This window comes from Serinus canaria, chromosome 2, assembly GCF_022539315.1.
Source record: "Serinus canaria isolate serCan28SL12 chromosome 2, serCan2020, whole genome shotgun sequence".
NCBI lineage: Eukaryota > Metazoa > Chordata > Aves > Passeriformes > Fringillidae > Serinus > Serinus canaria.
The window spans coordinates 44815287-44833667 of record NC_066315.1 but is presented as its reverse complement, the minus strand read 5'-3'; the positions used below and the strand labels follow the sequence as shown (position 1 = coordinate 44833667).

General features: G+C 40.3%; 1 protein-coding gene across 13 annotated transcripts in view; it reads left to right on the top strand.

Annotated features, from left to right (window-relative positions):
* TRAK1 (trafficking kinesin protein 1) overlaps window positions 1-16470 on the top strand; it is a 127935-nt gene extending 111465 nt beyond the window's left edge. For 4 of the 13 annotated variants that reach the window (XM_030239248.2, XM_018909687.3, XM_030239239.2 and 1 more), the window contains 3 exons: window positions 463-792; window positions 9439-9541; window positions 13498-16470. In XM_030239248.2, the coding sequence (XP_030095108.1) occupies window positions 463-792; window positions 9439-9541; window positions 13498-14296 (1232 nt within the window). In that variant the 3' untranslated portion in view covers window positions 14297-16470. Of the gene's footprint in view, window positions 1-462; window positions 793-7291; window positions 7405-9438; window positions 9542-10826; window positions 10915-11575; window positions 11592-13497 lie in introns of those variants that run through there. The other 9 variants (XM_018909688.3, XM_050970708.1, XM_050970710.1 and 6 more) reach the window with 8 other exon arrangements.
* The last annotated feature ends 1911 nt before the right edge of the window (window positions 16471-18381 follow it).

The window sequence follows — 18381 nt, the reverse complement described above, 5'->3', positions numbered from 1 at the left end:
GCCACTGGCAGAAAATTCTGGCATGTTTTCAGCACTTGTCTTAGTTAGAGCTTAATGTGGGAATATGTGTTATATGTTCCTCTTAGAGCTTTCTGTGATGGTGCTCAGATCAACTGCTGCAATGTAATTTCTTTCTACTCCTGCTTAATCTTGTGAATTGAAGTGGATGAGGATATTTACAGGGAGGGGATGTGCATGTGCACAAGCGTGCTGCTTCTCACCACCAGGCTTTGCATAAGTGCTGATATGATCAGTTTATTACACACTGGTGTGGAAGTGCTGAAGCGTAGGTGAAGCAGTTTTGTACTGTAGCATGTCTCCCTAGGCACATTAAACCCAGAAACATTAAAGGTTTGGAGCTCCCAAACCTTTGCTCTTCTGGATAAATTAAGTGGGACTTTGTATTTTAGGTCCTGGATTGCTTACTAATTGATTTCGGTTGTCTTTCTGTTCCCTTTCAAGGTTCTGCCACTTTGCACCACTGGCAGCAGCTGGCTCAGCCTCACTTGGGTGGGATCCTGGACCCGAGGCCCGGGGTTGTCACTAAGGGCTTCAGGACCCTAGACCTGGACCTGGATGAAGTGTACTGCCTTAATGACTATGAGGAAGATGAGACAGGTGACATTTCTTACAAGGGCCTAACTACCTCGACGCCAGTTCAGCACACAGAGACCTCAGGTGAGAGGTCACAAGCACAAGTGACTGTTTCAGAGAACAAGAATAACCCCCGCCAATCTCAGGCTTTCACAGAGGAGATGCAGGAGTCCGCGACTGACGATGATGAGGGGTCTGGTGAGGGAAACTCATTAAGTCCAGTAAAACTGACATCTTTACAGGATTTTGATTACTGGGCCATTCTCACGTCTCTTCAGAACAGCATCCATAATATTGCTTTGTGTGTAGCATCTGCACGATAGTGCGTGCAGTGGTTAGAACATAACCATTCTAACATTGGCTCAAAAATCGTTTCTTTGATAATCTTTAATTTGTTTTTCAGTAACAGCATCTGTGGTCAATATTTTACTCTATTTTGATAAGAGAAGGCTGCTAAAAGGAAGTGGTCCATTCACAAACCTTTGTGTGGCATGTATTCAATTTGTATTTAGTGCACACTCTTAAGTGTCTGTAATGTACAGATTACATCTATTTTGTATTGCTGTAGTGCAGATACCCTTCTGACAGCTCGTAAGAGGTGATGCCATGTTTTTGATGTTTGTACTTTGGGAAAAAAAAAAAGACTAAATGATTGGTGCACTAAAGGTGCCTCCATACTGCCTTTGCTGAAACAAATGGAGTGCCTTGAAAACCACCAAAGAAATTTTGAAAGTTTAATTCACTTACCTCAGATTGTTACCTGTTTTTAAAGTCCTTCTGAGATAAAGAATTAAGGGAATGTTTTTATGCATTGACTATTAACATTTCCTTTCTCCACTCTTTCTCCACCGCACCCACTACACTATTAAACCCTGTCCTTCCTATTTATACTGTATTAAAACAAACATTTTTAAGTGACACAGTACTGCACAAATTATTAGATACTCTGAACTGACACTAGCCGTCTGTTATTGCACAAGATTACAGATTCTCAAGACTATAGATGTGTTTTGAGTTTGTGTGATTTCTCTCTTGTTCTTGGGATTTGGGGGTTTTTGTTTTAATAAGCTCTATAGTCTTCATTAAGATTTGCCTCTGGTAAAGAATTATATTTAGTCCAGAATCAGAAAATTGCCAGAACTCCTTTTTTTTCCCAGACTTCTTGTGTTTGTATAACTACTTTAAATGAAAACACTTCCTTCCCTCTCCTTTTTCTGTGACAAATCATAATTTAATATTTGTCTGGTCTTTGGAAGATTAGATTGTCTCAGGGCTAAACAATAATATTTCTGTTATTATCATGACATGCAGAGTATCTTGAGGTCTCACTGCAGTGGCAGTTCAGTGCTTTCAGCCATTGAGTATAAGCTACCTTCTGCAGTCAGTCATATTAAGGCTAAACTTTGAATCATTAATGCTGGAAAAGACCTCCAAGATCATTGAGTCCAGGCATTAACCCAGCACTGCCAAGTCCACCACTAAACCACATCCCCAAGTGCCATATCTACAGATCTTTTAAATACCTCCCAGGGTAGTGACCCAGTCACTTCCCTAGGCAGCCTGTTCCACTGCCTCAGCATCCAAACCCTTCAACCTCCCTTTCCATTGACAAAAGTTGTCCTTGTTCTATGAGATCCCAGAAAGAAAGTTTATAATATTTTTAATAGGAAAATAAGAAATGCCTCTTTAGGCAGTTGTGTACCGTTTTGGATATTATCCAGGTTTTTATAATTTTGAAGAGTATGAGTAACAACAGCAAGAAAAGCTGGAGATATAAGAAACATGCACTGAAATAATCAAAGACTGAAATAATTGGCATTTTTAGGATCTAGGGAATAAAAGATTCAACAAAATATATGATTAATTTTAAAATGTGTTGCTGTAGAGAGGAAGGGAACAAGCAGTTCTTCATGAACTCAGAGCAGAGTAAATGTGGAAAAAAATGTTGCTTAGGTTACATTTTTAAGAATTTTTTAACTGTAAGAGTGTTCAACACAGGAACATGTCAAAAAAGTAAAAGACTTGTTGTCCTGGGCTAAACATAGATGAGGACATAGTTTAGTTCCTTGTTGAGTTTTCTTTTAAAGAATAAATTAGTCTAACATTTCTGAGTAATAATTTGGAAGAGTTTTTTTCTTTTGAGTGGAGCAATAAAAGTAGGCCTGCTCCATGTTTACAGACTGGTAAGAAAGCCTAGTATTTCCTTTCATTTTCTGACTCCATTATGATTTGAATAAAGGTTACTGTTTATGAACAGGTTATTTACTGGTTACTGCTGACTTGTCCTGGGAAAAGGGTTTAGACAGGGGTTTTAAGCAAACTCCCCACCTTATAAACTGACAAAGTAGATAAAATCAATGAAATTGCTCTAGCAATCTTATTTTACCTTGTATTTGTTTGGTGAGTCATTTTAATACATTACAGAAATAAATGGGTCAAAATTAATAACTTCATGCAGAATGAACAAGTGCACTGAAAACTTTGATTTCCCATTCTTTTGCCTTCTTTCAAATTGTCCTTTTGTATAAGATTTAGGAGTATCCACAAGCTACCATATAATTATTGGTTGTGTTGCTCAAATGCAGCAAAGACACTGTGTCTGCTTTTTGTTGAAGCAATTTGTTAGGCTTTGTACAAGGAGGAGATGATTGTGGATTTTTGTCAGAATAGGCACTTACTAATGGAGCAGTACTTCTTAGGATCCACAATCTGCCCACTGAAGAATATCTTTTGGGAGAAGGAGGTGCTTGCTTAGCTTATGAATTTATTTTGTACTTAAGTTTTGTGCAGCCATTGCTTCTCATTGCTTCCCCTCAGCATTCTTTCTTCTAGATTTTTGTGTAGGAAATGCAAGACACGTAGGGGTGTGTATGGACATGTGGCACCTCATCATAAGCCTATCATGAGTACAAGGTTTCAACATCATGGCTTGCCTGATTCCAGTTGGGAATTGCTTCCAGTTGGCAACATTCAGAATAAACTCTTGTTAGAGAATGTGAAAGTAAAATAAAAAAGGAAGGAAAGAAAAATCTTGCACACATTCTCCAGTGATAGTGCCTTTGCTTTTAATCCAGGATAGCTCCATTGTGGAAAAATCTCATTCAAGAGGTCTGTAAAAGCCAGAGGGTATCTTCTTACACTTGCTATTGGCAGGCCATAAAGTGTGCCAGTCTAGAGCTACAGGTCTTCCAGCCTCAGGCTAAAAAGTCTTTAGTAGTACAGTGCCTACAAGGACCTTCCCAGCAGGTGTAGATCATCTTAGTCTGTTGGGCGGATTTCTGCTTCAGTTGATTGTGTGCTCTGACGTTTGTATCTTGCCTTTTTTGCACTGGGTATGTTCTCTGTTACAGTACTTACAAGTACTATTCATAGTGCCATTCTGTGTGCACAGAGTGCTGCTCAAAATGAGCCCAAGTGCTTACTTTAACTTCATGGCTCAGGAGAGCAAACATTGCTGGCACCAAAAATATCTTGTAGGCAAAACAAGTGTATTCAGAACAATTGTGATAGATATTCTATTCTTGGAATAGTTAGAGTCAGAAATCATTCTGACTAAAAAAGGAAAAGTTATGATCCTTGTGTTTTCTTGTCCATATGTTGAAACTTGTAGTACCCATTGATCTGTAAAACAGCTTCTTCACCATAAATGCATATTCTATCCCAATTATGGCACTGAACATTTCAGCAGGAGTTAGCAAACAGATGACATGTGGTCTGCAGTTAGTCTGTTGGAGTCACGTACTGTGTGTGAGTAGAGTTAACTTTATGGAGGATTGTAAATTCCAAAGTTGCAGTTCTAGCCTAATGCACAGGAGTAGGTTGAGTTTTGTGTATCACTAGCATAGACTCTCAGTGTAAGTGGAATTGTAGAGAAGTTACAGAACACTATGTTCTTAAAATCATCTGGGACAAGTAATTTTTGCAGCACAATTTTTTTGTAACCTCAATATGGGTTTTTTTTTGTTCTGTGAAAGAAACTAGTATATTATAAAACTGTACAGAATCTGTTTTGGAGGGAGGGGTTGTTTGGGCTGACTTTTTGTTTGGTTTGTTGTGGTGTTTAATTCGCTGGCTGTTATGTTTCCCTTAAAGAAACAAACAAAACACCAGCCACTCAAAGCACTTAATAACGTTATGAATGTTCTAATTTTGAAGTTGGAAGGGCTACACTTGATGCAGTGTTTGCTTAATTGCCTGCTAGTATTGGGTGCATAAAATGGTCTTTCAGTAGTTGCGTTTGTTAGTTCCGCTGATTGATTGCTTTGAATAGACGTGTGCACAGCGCTACGGGATCAGCACTCTTGTACTTCATGCTTAGACCTTAATCATGACAAGGAGGGCTTTCCAAATAGAGGCCCAAAATCACAAGAACACATCATGAATGTATTATGTTTGAGTTGCTTTGAGCAGCATTACTACACATGCTTTTAAAAAGTTATCATTGTACAGAAAAGCAATAAATTTTGTAACTCTTCTTAGAACTAAGGTATTGATGCATATTTAAATGTATTTTATTTTCGAATGGCATGAATATTTTCACAGTAATTATTTTTTTAAGAAAAGATGTCAGCAGTTGCTTTCTATGCTGTTAAAATGCTTGAATTTTAATTTCGGGATCCTAGCCTGCATAAACTTATGTTGAAGCTACAGTAAACACTTTGAAGTCTTTTTACTTCTATGCTCAATGGTCATAAACATATGAGAAAGTGATCTCAGCCAGAAGAACACCCTCTCCAATAAATACCTGCCTTTGTTCAGTTTTTCCACTCTTTCTGTTTCCAAAGGCAAAATAAATAAAAATTTTGGAAATCAGATATTCAGAAAATAATTTTGCTGTTTAAGAAACATAACAAAAGCCATGCTCCTGGTGCAGACGTATGAATTCCTGGAGGTTTTGAGTATTCACGGTTGCACCTTTAGGAGAGCACCACCCATGTTCACATTTTACAGCTGTGGTTTTTATCACCTAACTCCTTCTTGTAGTTGTGGTTCACCCAGGCATCAGATCCAGCTTAATCTATATTCCCCTGTTCTGTCAGCCAGGCATTTTCAGTACAGGTAGCACTGGATATCAGAGCTCTCACCTTTAGCCACCTGAAGGGGATGAACTCTGCTAAATCTAGACACTGCATGAAGCCACTGTCTTGTCTCGTGGATCCTAGTGGGGTTTTGTGACCTAGTTGCCAGTAATATCACCTCACCTAAGAATGGAATTAGTGGCACAAACTGGCAAAAGTGAAGTCCATGCCCTGTATTCTAGATGATCACCCAGCAGGAAAAAAAAAATCCCCTAATGGTCCTTCGATATCCTCTTTTAAAGCAGGCAGAACTTTTCTATTTAGCAATAAACTTCTAATGCTTTAAAACATCATCTGTGCTCTAATGATGCCTTAGTCTGATTGTCATTCTATCCCTGTTTCCACAGCCTGTGCTAAAGAGATGCCCTAATTCCAGCACGTTCCCTGTTTAAATAGCAGGGAACCAGGTTCACTCCTTTTCTTGAAACATGCCAAATAAATGATGGCGTAGAGTGACTTGCTTCACTGTTGTACTAAAGCATTAACTTTGTGCCAGTCTGGATCAAACCATCTCTAAAGATTTCCCAACTTTTTGAAGTCAATTTCCTAATAAATTTGTATGTGCCAGAATAGGTGTTTGTATAAAATGCAAAGATTTATTGGTCACCTTGAGCTCTCTGCCTCCTCACTGTTATTTCAGCATAACAACAAATTTGAATTTTGATCCAATGGTACAAAAGTTAATGGTGTTTTATTATAGCTACCTCTTACAAATCTTCCTCAAACCTAATTTGTCTTGACATCTTCCTGTGGGTGGGGCAGGCCACTTGTTTACCTACTGCAACTTTGAACATTCCTCTGCACAAGCTGGTTGAAAATCTAGTTAAAATGGCCTTTTGAGAGTTCCCTGGGCAGAAGGTCATGTCCTGAACATACATATTTTGCTGTTTACACCTAGCAGAATAGCCCACAGGCTCTGAGTCCTGCAGCTCGATCTGAGACAGCTCTGAGAGATATAAAATCACTTTTGGTTTTGTGAGGAAAGTCCTGTTTGTTCTACCAGAGGATGGAGCTCTCTGCACTCAGTTTGACTGGAACTTGCCTTTTTGTTTTTTTTCTCAGTATTTTAAAAGGTGTTTTTACAATACTGTTTGTACTTACAGAAGAGTCCCTTTCAGCTGTGATGGTTTGGATTTTTCCATAATGCCTGTGAATTTTTTGAGAAAGCTTAATAAGGTGAAGAATCATTAATTCCTGAGTGCTAAAACATGATACAGCAGAAATCATAGGTTTAGATTTAATTTTAATTTATGGGGAAAATGCACTAACAATTTGCACCGGGTCCTTGATGGATGAAATTACATGATGTTTCTGTAAATTTTGTTAAGCATTGAATTATGCATAGATTCTTTTTCATATAGATATGAGGCCTTGTTGTTAAACTATGACTACTTTGGAAAAGAGGGTGTAAGTAAAACATTTGGTTTCAGACAGTTACATGTAGCAGATGTTTATATTACTTTGACATATGTAAATGTGAAGATAGTCTTTCTTATTAGAAAAATGTATTACTTCCTCATGAACTTATACCATCTCAGGAGATGGCCATTCCTATGTAAATTTACTAAGTTAGAAATTGATAATTTTGTTTCTATTTGATAAACTTTGTTCATTTACAGCAACAGGATCTCACTCTTTTTACTGTGTCCAAAGGATGGAAAATGCTACAGCAATATGATACAACCCATTGTTGACTGATGAAGGATGAAGCTGGTACAGGACTTTCTTAGTGGTCTTTGAAGGGTGACATACATCTTTGGAAATTGATAGATTTTTTTCATCACTTCAGTTTGTCTCCTCTGATTAGAGCTAGTGATTTCTCTACTTTTAGCAGCCTTCTCCTATCTTTGACTCATTAATAGCAATGAGTCTTGCTTTTGCTAATGCAGCTATGTTTCTTCAATGTGCCTGTCTCCAATCTGAGGGGATGCCCAGTGGATATTACAAATGGGGAAAATGCACTGATTGTATTACAGCTATGTGCTTTGGGTTGAGCTTGCAATCTTAAACCAGCATTGCTTTATTCTGTTCTCTATTCATCATCCAGGGGTAATTGCTCTGTTTCTAATTGATTTATGTTAAAGTCCTGCATTTCTCTAAATAACCAATTTTTTCATGTCCAGTTATTTGAGTTCTTTCTCCAGATTTTCTTATAACTCTCTACAATATGGAGAGAATCATGATTGCTAGGCTGTGCTCCCTTGTAATAGCTTTGGTAGCGCTCACACTAATCTCTAAAGCAACTGGATTCCTGAAGCATCATAATTACCATCTCTGGAGGTGAAGTAGAGCTTGTTGTTATGTTATGCTGTGCTAACATTTGAGTGTGTTAACATGACACTCCAGTGGGTCCTCAGAAATATCCTCCTCTACTGTACAGCCGTACATTCCAGCGCTGACTAGAAGTTACCTCACGCTGTATGCTCAGCCACTTCTGCTTCCACTGTTCACAGTGCCCGTGCTCTACCCTTCCCACACTGCTTTTCTGTATTCTTAAAGGGCTACCTAACCACACACACTGTTTTGGAGCTGTGATACTTTATATGTGGAAAAGGGAACACAGCCACAATTAAGACTTGCCTTGCTTCTGCTGAGCTGCTCTGGGAGTTCAGAATGGTGTCTGGTCCAGCTGGTCGATCTGTCTGTCTTATGCAATGTGTTGAATAGTTGTGTACTGTGGTATTAAAATGTGGCTTAATCAGGGAATGGCTCAGAGGGTCGGGTAGGGCTGGCGGGGAGGGAGGTGCACATGGTTTTTATTGTGCATGTCTTTTAACCACTGCTAAGTTTGGTTACTAAGTAAGAGAACCTATGCAATCATGATATCTTTGATGTAATATTTAACTCTGGGTGTTTTTCAACCAGCTTTTCAGATGCATGGCTCTTAAATTCTGTAGTTATTTTGCAGTGACCGCAGCTGCATTATATAGCAGGTTAACACAGCCACAGAAGTATTTCTACTAAGAAGAAAGAAGTTGGCCTAAGTCCTTAATTTTAAAAATTAAGCTGTATTGCTTCTTTCCCAAATCACTGATCTATCACCAAAGTGGCAGTTTTACAGCCACATTTGTTAGGAAATTTGCTTACTACACTGTCTACAATATTCAAAAACTGCTATACTATGCAGCTGAGGACATACATTTTTAAAGAACCTAATCACACGCACAAGAGAAATATCACAGATGTACAGTAGTGGATCCAAAAAATTACCACTTTCCATATTGTGAATATGAAAAGTCAGAGAAACAGCAATTAATGTTTGTCCTTCCCCTCTCCATCTCAACAATCTGTATTCCTATAGCATTAGCCAGATGGATCCATTACTGAGAAGTAATGGGGATACCTTTTTGTGGATCAATCTAAAAGCTGAAAGGCATAAGCATTTAGAAAATCCTGGTGCTCCTGAGCTGGTACTAGAAAATTTTGCTTGTAATTTCCCACTGATGCAAGTTGCTAGTTTAGATAAGGACTAGTATTTCAAGCACTGTCTGGCCTATATTTGGTTTGAACAAGACTTAATCTGCAGTGTTTGTGATCATGGGCAAGTTTCAGCAGACCTTTTTAGCACTGGCCTTGGAGTCCTAGAGGTGTTTCTTTTGGAGACCAAGTGTCTGTTTAACACTGTAGTACTTGGCCATTTCACTTTTCTTGCATTGATCCCATCAAGGTGCCTCATCACTTTTTGCATCTGTCTTATCAGCACACAGAAGTTTGGTTTCCCCCTTTTCTGTGTAAAATGCAAAGAATTTGCTTTTTTTTAATTTAGTACCTCATCCTGGGAAGTGCATGTCACAAACCAACTCCACCTTCACCTTCACCACCTGCCGCATTCTGCACCCCTCCGATGAACTCACACGAGTTACGCCAAGGTAAGGGATTCCCATGATCACAAAGCCTTCAGCTCTATCAGAGTTTCCCCTCTAAGCAAATGCAAAATAATAGCAAAAGCATAGGCATTGACTGCAGTGGTAAATTACAACACACCCACCAATTATCCCTCCTGTTTTAAGTTACTGCAGCCTGAATTTGGGAGGCATGTGTGATGTTTTAAAAAGCCAATCAAAGTTTCTTAAATTTTGTTGTCTCTAGTTAAGATATTGCAGGATCAGACATAACTATATTGACTTCTGATATCCAAACTGGGCTACTCCTCAACTTAGACTAGTTGTAGTCATCATATGTGAATGCAAAGGATGTAAACTCTTACCAAAAAAGATGAGAGGTTTTTCCAGGGAGGAAGTCTAAATATTTCCTCTCAGAAAAAAAAAAAGGGATGTGCAGGTTAAGAAATCCAGGAACTATGGGAGGAGTGGAGGAGGACATATGCCTTAATTGGAAACAGAGAGATATCTACTTTTTTCTTGGTGTAATTGCTGGAAATTAATTCATGGTTGCCAGACTGAAAGTAACAAGCTGGTGATGCAATAGCAATTGGCAGTATAGACACTGCATGCCCACAGAAGGCGGTTCTGTGGCCTTATGGAAGGTGAAGATCTGAGAACCAGAGGTGGGTGGTATGAATTTCATACTTAAAGAGGAAGCTTTTCTCCCATTGCAAATCAGGATTTACAGAATGTTCTTTTCTGTTTATAAGGACAATGTCTCATTGCTTTCTGTGCCCCTTCCAGCTCCTCTGTGGGAGTGTACCTCCGTGTAGGTCCCTGTGCAGAGGTGTTGTGCCTACACTTGTTTAGACATGGGATAAGCACTGACTGCCTTTAAAGGGCATGAAAAATAAGGGTATTTAATATGAAAACCTGTTAGGTGGAAAGGAAATATATTATGTTTAAATGTAACTTTTTTGCTTCACTTTCTGAACTAGGTTAGTGATTAGTGGCCTGGCTGGTTTTTCTTTACTCTTTTCTTTCTTTCCCTTCAGCACAATTACTGAAAATATCCTCTTATATGGCTGCAGTTCTATTTTAATTTTCTTGTTATTGTTGAATTGCTGTCAGTTGTGATCATAATAAATTCTTTGGGTACTACATCTAACAAATCAGTCAGAAAAGTCAGCTAAATTCAGTGCATTTTTCAGCTGCCTTAGTTAAATGGAAGTTTATCATTCAGGAGAACAAAGAGCAAAATAAACAAAATTATGTTTTCAGCAGATGTTTAAGGAGCTCCTCCTTACCAACTGTAAATGATTCTTCACAGGTCATGTGAGGAGGACGAGAAACTGCGTTATGTCTCGTTGTGATGGCAGGAGGTATAGGGCAGACACTGTGACCCAGCGTGGTCGGGGGTGAGCAGCACTGCCAGCAGCATCTGTGTTGGCAGGGTCACGTACAAGGAATGCTAGTGTGTGTGGCACCAGCTAACCCCAAGAGGTTTGGCATTTACCTACCTGGTTGCATTTTAACCTGTGCTACCCCAGGTGTTGCTCTAACCTGACTAAATTTCATCCAGCTAAATGAAATGCTCCTTTATTTGTTTCTCTTCTCAGTCTAACTCTGAGACCATCACTGGGCTGAGCTGCTGAGGCCACTTTGAGTCTGTTTCTGCAGTGGTGTCCAGGGCGCCCTGCGGTGTTGGTCAGTTTCATGGGAAACATATTTCCCAGTTAAAGCAATGCCAAAATGATCAATGGAAAAAAAGGCAACATCTGCAAATGCTTTCTTGCAGGGATGGCTTGTTTTTTTATTTGCACTGTAGTGTATAACTGGGCTGAAAAATTACAAGAAATACTAATCTACATGTCTGTGCAACTGAAATCTGTATCTGGAAAGAGTGAAGATCTATAAACTGTTGGAATGCTATAATTTTCATCTTGTGACTAGGATATCTTGGAAGCCTGGTAATTAACACCGTATGTCTGGATTTCTGAAATGTATATGGTCATACCTTGTAGAAAGTCAGTTCATGCAGTAATTTCTCTTTCTTTTCCCTCCCTCATGTTTTTCAAGACTTCTGTATTCTGTATTTAGCTGTATGGAGGATGCACCACAGTGGCTGTCACTGCTTTTTAGTTCCACTGGAATCAGAGTGTGAGGGTCCAGCTTTAATCAGTGCTTAAGAGAAGAATTGTGAACTAACTTCTTTCCACTCAGCCTTGCCTTCAGAGCAGGTGTGCTGCTGTAGTGGGTGTGCATGGCCTCCTTAGCTGTGCTGGGAGAGATCCTCCCTGCTGCTGCCTCAGCCCAGGCAGAGACGACAGGACATCAGTGCCACCTGCACTGGCAGCCACAGCACACACGGGGGTGCAAGGAGACTGAGTCCAGAGCCACTTAGCAAGGCTGCATTTCTAATTACATCTGCCAGTTTTCTCAGATAAATGTTTCACTACAGTATACCAGAAGTAATATATGAGATTCCTCTTGCTGAATTGCAACTGCAATTCAACGTCCTCAGTTTCACTTGCTTATGGTAAAGGTTGATACAGTTCCAAGTCATTGTTAGAGATCATGGTGGTCAGATTCTATTTTATCATATTCTATTCTATCATATCTATTTCTGTCTTGGAAAGTAGAAATTACTTGACATTTCATAGCATCACGCTAATATTTTCTTAATTAAGAAGTTCCTTAAAGATATGCTGATTTTTAGGCCAAGGGACTGGAGTTTCCAGTGTTTTGTGAATCCACATCATCTGCTCACTGTAAACCATGGATGATGTTCTAAGCTCATCAGAAGTTGCAGCTCAAAGCATTCCAGGGTGTTTAACCTGATATGCACAGTAGTGTTGGCTACACAGAGCTCATTAATGTAAGGTGAAATGAGACTGAAATTCTAGTCAAAACACCATCTCAGCCGGTTTTGTTCATATGGGCAAAAAAGATGTAATTTAGTCATTGGCCAGAGTCTTCTCTTGGAAATCCAACCAGATTGTCTCCAAGTGGCTCTTTGAAATGCTTTTCCTGGTGCAGAGAACTCCGCTTAAGTTAAAGTCGCACATTATGGCTGAGCCAATCCAACAGCATAGCTCTGCTGAAAAGGGAAGATCCCACTCTCTCCCCTGTTCCTTCCCCTCTCAGCTGCTTAGTTTTCCCACTGTCTTGCACTGGCTTTACTTTCTGTCTGACTCTTAGCTGAGTGTCTTCTACTTGCTAACCTGGCAAGTGAGGGAGTAGATTTCCTTCTTTGAACAGTGGTGAGCTCATGTCAGTGAATCCTTTGTTAGCATCAACTGTTGCATTGCTCAAGACTCTTTAAATGCCATTAGAGGGGATGAACCCATGCTTAGGAGATATTACTGTGGAATTCTTTTTAATATTTTTTTTTATTTTTGTGTGTGTACTTATGGCAAAGACCATAATTTTCACATGGTTAGAAAAAGTTGGATTTTTTTTTTTCTGAAGGTGAATGGAGCTCTTGGGATTCTCTCAAACAGGCATGAATTTGTCATAGGTATCCTACATGCCTTGTTTCTGGAATAACTAAGTACACCATGCCTTAATGAATGAGTTTTCAGTTCTGTGTGCTCAGAAGTGACACAAAAAAGTAGATGTCTTGCTTATACCATTGGTCCAGGCTCCCGCATTTTCCTTGTCTCTTAGAAGTAACTGCTGGGAGTTGTGTCAGCCAGGAGATCAGGAAGAAAAAGTGAAGGTGTTGATCACAAACCTGTAAATAGTTTTTCAGAAGAAATGTGGTGCTGGGTGTTGGCAGTGGCATTAATCCTGCGAGGCTGGGCTCTGAAGTGTGCAAAGTGGAGATGTGTTTTGTGAGATCTGATGGTTTTGCACTTGCAATCACATTTGTGGGGGGCTGGGAACTGTCGGTGTCCTGTGCACTCTCCAAATGGATAAAAGGCCCTGCTCAGGGTTAAAAATCTTGCCTGTAGTAAATTCTAGTGGAGAGAATAATTTGAGTGCTCCTTTGCTTTCAGCCTTAACGCAGCACCTACTCCAGCTTGTGGCAGCATTAGCAATCTGAAAGGCACCCCGGTGGCTACTCCCTGCACTCCTCGGCGTCTGAGTTTGGCCGAATCCTTCACCAACCTCCGGGAATCCACGACAACGATGAGCACGTCCCTGGGGCTGGTGTGGCTGCTGAAGGAAAGGGGCATCTCAGCAGCAGTGTACAATCCACAGAGCTGGGACAGAGCCAGCAGGAGCACCCTGCTGAACACGTACTCCCCGAAAATGGCAATCATTCCTTCCACTCCACCAAACTCACCCATGCAGACACCTTCTTCTTCCCCTCCATCTTTTGAGTTCAAGTGCACCAGCCCACCTTATGACAACTTCTTGGCTTCGAAGCCTGCTAGTTCAATCTTGAAGGAGGTGAGGAATAAAAAGAACATCAGGAACAGTGAGAGCCAAACTGACGTGTCTGTTTCCAACCTTAATCTCGTGGACAAAGTCAGGAGGTTTGGTATTGCCAAAGTCATGAGTTCAGGGCAAACGTCAGCTGCTCCTTTAACTGATGACCAGGGACCTCTTCTCTGTGGAGCACAGGGACCAGTGAGGGCCCTTGTTCCTGGAGGCCTGGCACCTGACAGCCTCCCCTTGGGCTGCCCTGCCGTGACCAGTGCCATCGGGGGCATCCAGCTGAACACTGGCATCCGAAGGAATCGGAGCTTCCCCACCATGGTGGGTTCCAGCATGCAGATGAAAGGCCCAACGTCCCTCACTTCGGGGATCCTCATGGGAACCAAGCTCCCCAAGCAAACTAGCTTACGATGAAGGACTTTATTTTTACGGCTAGTCTTTTTAAATTAAAATACTCGGATTCTTTCTCCAATCTCCTTTTCCTTTCCCCACCACCCCTTCATTGCCTCTTGAGTTTGACAAATCAACTTTGTGCCTAATGGGAGAAATGTGTAAACTTTGTATAAAATGTGTAAATATGTACCAGATCTATTGTAACTAATTGGATTATTTTACTGTTCAATCGAGTGCAAAAGGCTCTATGTTATGATTGCTGTATTAAGGGTAACTTGCTAACCTTTCGAAAAGGTTTTTTTTTTAAGATGCACTGAAAAAAAGCGAAAGAGCAAAACCAACAAAAAATAACTTGACTAGAAAAACGTGAATTCTGTAGCTAGCCTAACTTGAGTCAAAGGTGCATGGGAAGCTATTGAATGTGTTATGTGAGACCTCTCATTACATCACTTGAAGCATGGGAGCATTTGTGCTTCGTTAAGTACTGAAAAAAGCACTCAGTTTAACATATGGTAGTTTTAATTTTGCCTTTGTAGATGAGTTGAGCTGAGTTATTGGAGTGCCTGGCTATTAGGCCTGAATGGATGAAACCTTTTTTTTCTTTTTCCTGTTCTGTATTTGCCTCCTGCCCAGGATTTATAAACTTGAACTAATACTGTGTTGAGGTCAGCAGGCCTACTGTGTACCTGGGATATTGACGTATTCCTACCACGGCTGTTTCCTTTGGCACACCTACACTTTGTGCAACTTCTTTCTTTGTTGTTCTTTTGTTCTGTTTTGTTTTGTTCTTCAGTGCTGCACTGGATTGTGGAAGGGAAAGTGCTTTACTATGTGTTGCTGCCACTGAAACATGCTTTGTCAGTGCGCCCAAAGAAAACATGGCAGTGAGGTAAACATGGCAGTGACTTCCTAGAAGTCCCAGCTGCGGAACAGATCGACAGATAAGAATGTTATAAAAGAACATGTAGCAAAACCAGTGTTAGGAAAAGGTGAGTCCTTGAACCTCAGCAGAGAACCACAGAAAACATTTGGTAACGGAATGGTACAGGCGGGAAAGAGCAGCTTGCAGCCCTCATGGTGATCTTTGTGTTTCGTGCATGTCAGAAACTGTGGCCTTATAAGCAGGGTGAGAAAATTCTCCAACCATTTTCTGGTTTATTTTTTCAGAGAAATCTTCTTCATCTAAAGTCATATCCTAGCATAGGTAAAAGTAGGGGAAATGCTTTATTTGTGCAATTTTTGTAAAATGAGGAAAATTCCTGCCATGCAAACATATAACACCCTACTTTTTAAGAAAGGAAATGTAAGACCTCACGCAACCTTTAGTTGCCAGGCAATCCTAATTATATTGCAATTTTTTCTCTGTTTCTCCCAAACTTTTGCTGGGTGCTTGTAGAAAGAGTTGAAATACCTTGGAACTGGAACAGACTGGAGGGAGCTTGTTTCTAGAGCGGAGCTCAGACATAATTATTTTTTGGAAGAGGGGAAGGAGAGGAGCAAAGCAGGGAGGGTTTAGCATCCACTTTCTTTTCCTTGCACTTCTTGTGGCATCTAAAATCAAGCTCCCCATTTGTTAGCATTGTCACACTACACGTAGTTGCCATGAATTGCCATTTGTACCAGACTGTTACTAAATTATTAGCACTGATAATTTCTTGTATAAATGAAACTGTCTTTTAGTCTTTGTAACGAGAGATAGGTGGGTGATTTGTTTCTTTCGGAATGAAGTAGTTATTGCAGTAGTGCTATGGACACTAAGGATATTTTTTGAGAAAGAAAAAAAAAACACATCGGTCAGTTACAGCATGTGTTTGAAGACTTCTATTTATTCTATGAACTTACAATGTTTTAGTAAAATGCCATCAGCTCTGTTTGCTGTTGTATGTGTGCACTTATTGCAAGTAAATTTAAGTATCTTTTTATTTGAATGTATCTTAAACCAGTAGATAGAATAACAGTTGATTCTGAAAAAATGTCATGGACTTAATGGACCATTTTATATACCCAGAGGAAGAAAGCAATACCATAAGAGAACTTAAAGTGTAGAAGGTAATCATGCAATTGGGAAGTATTATTTAGCCTTTAAATAAGCTGTAGGAGCTGTCCACCCACCAGAGAAAGCAATTGTAACACATCAGAATGATGGGATTTAATTTTTTCTTCACTAATATCAATAAAATGGCAGAAAAGTTGCATTGTTGTGTGTTATTCAACCTTTTCCTGTTCTTTTAAGGTGATAAATTTTCCACCTTGACCCCTTGCTCTTATCTCTTAGTTGAAGCAAAATAAGAGGCCATCCTTTGATTTTTTAAAATTCTTAGACACAGAACTGGTTGGAAAGTTTTCAGATTTTAAGTTTGCTGAAATCAGTGAAACTTGAGTCAAAACAAAGAAGAGAAGCAAATGTACCTTTTGATTTTTTAATTTGAATTGTGACAGTGCAGAATTAGATGTTGTATGGTTTCTGTATTTTGAGAAGGAGAGGAGTTTGCACTCTCCTGCCTAATACAGAGCAAAACCTGTAGTAGCAAAATGTGAAAGTACAGAATAAGGAGGAAATATCCTGTGTTTTTCAAGAGACAGAACTGAGGTCTGCTGTTTGCCAATATCTTTGTTACTCAGAGAGGGAACATTACGGTGATGAAACATCAGGTAGCGAGGAGCTCAAAACACATGGAAAGCTAAGTAATGGGAAAAGCTCCCTGGAGGAGGGAATAATCAGGCAGTAACTCATGGAAAGATTAGACAGCCTCATTGAGGAGAAGAATGTGTATGTGTTTATGAGGTGGAGAGGGAAATAATTGCATTTATATCACATACTCTCTGCAGAGAGAAAATGGGACAGCAAAAATGCCAAAATAAACTCACTAATGCACGCTAGGGCTTGCATTAGTGTGACACAGTGCCCTGTGCCAGCTGTGAGAGAGGCTGATGCCAGGGGCACAGCCAGGGAGTGTCAGTGAGTACAGACACTCATCCTTCCTCTCTGCACAGCTCTGAGCCTGAGGGAAGCTTGTGGTCAGAAAGTTATGGTTAACGGGAGGGATCCAGGGAGGAGAAGCATCCAGCCCTGCTGGCCTGGGAACAGGAGGAGTTAACATGTGTCAAACCAGAGAAGGTGAGAGCTGGTTCTGAGACGCACAGAAAAGCCAGTGTTGAAACTGTCCTGCACCCTGGCAATATTCAAGTATCTCAGAAATTTTTCTGGATGCATCTTCACTTCTGGTAATCCTATGAAAGCTGGGTTGGAGGGGAGAGGAAGATGAGGTGCTGAGGATTGTGTCTAAGACTGGGCTGTAGATGGATCCTGAAAAACAGGATGTTCTTTGGAGAGCCCAGACTGGCTAAAAATGCCTTTTGAGACTTCTTCTCTTCCTTTTGTATGTACTCTAAGTATTGGATGGCCCCACAACATACTGCTATTGTGCACAGAGGTTTAAGAGTTCCTCCCAACTCCCTGAACACATTTACTGGCAGCTCTCTGCACTGAATTGAAAAGTCCAGCTATGCCGGTGAGATGTGTCCTGCCTTCCTTTGGTACAGACAGCAGCTGCTGCCCGTGGCTTGTATTCACAGTGAAGAATTAGCCTTGTTCAGCTGTGCTGCCACATCTCACTGGGTGCTGCTCAGACCTGCTTTAGTTCACTTAACAAGCCAATTGAACCACAGAATGCTAGGGAAAATAAAAGGCCCGAAAGTTACTGGTGCTAAGCAATGTCCCTGGCTCTAATGTAGGCAGTGGGCTTTCATGTGAGAGCTGCATACACTTGAGGAGCCAGTAATGTTTGTGTTTAAAAGATGACAGAGATCTTTGTCTTACTGAAATAGTTTCAAGCTGTGCTGAATCCAATTGCTGTTCAATTGACACAGGTACTTAGAAATGATTAGAGCTTTAACAAGCCCACAGCACACAGTTTTTTTCTTTCTTTAAGGGAATTTTAATGAACTTAGGGGATACAAAAATTGAACACACAGAGAAGCCTTTCACTGCTCTGCTGGGACATTGAAATGTTCATCTTGTTTGACTTGCAAATTCCTCTGCTCAGGCCTTGGAGAGGGGAGTGCCTGGTCTGCTGTCAGGCTTGCTGAAATGTGCACAGCTGGGC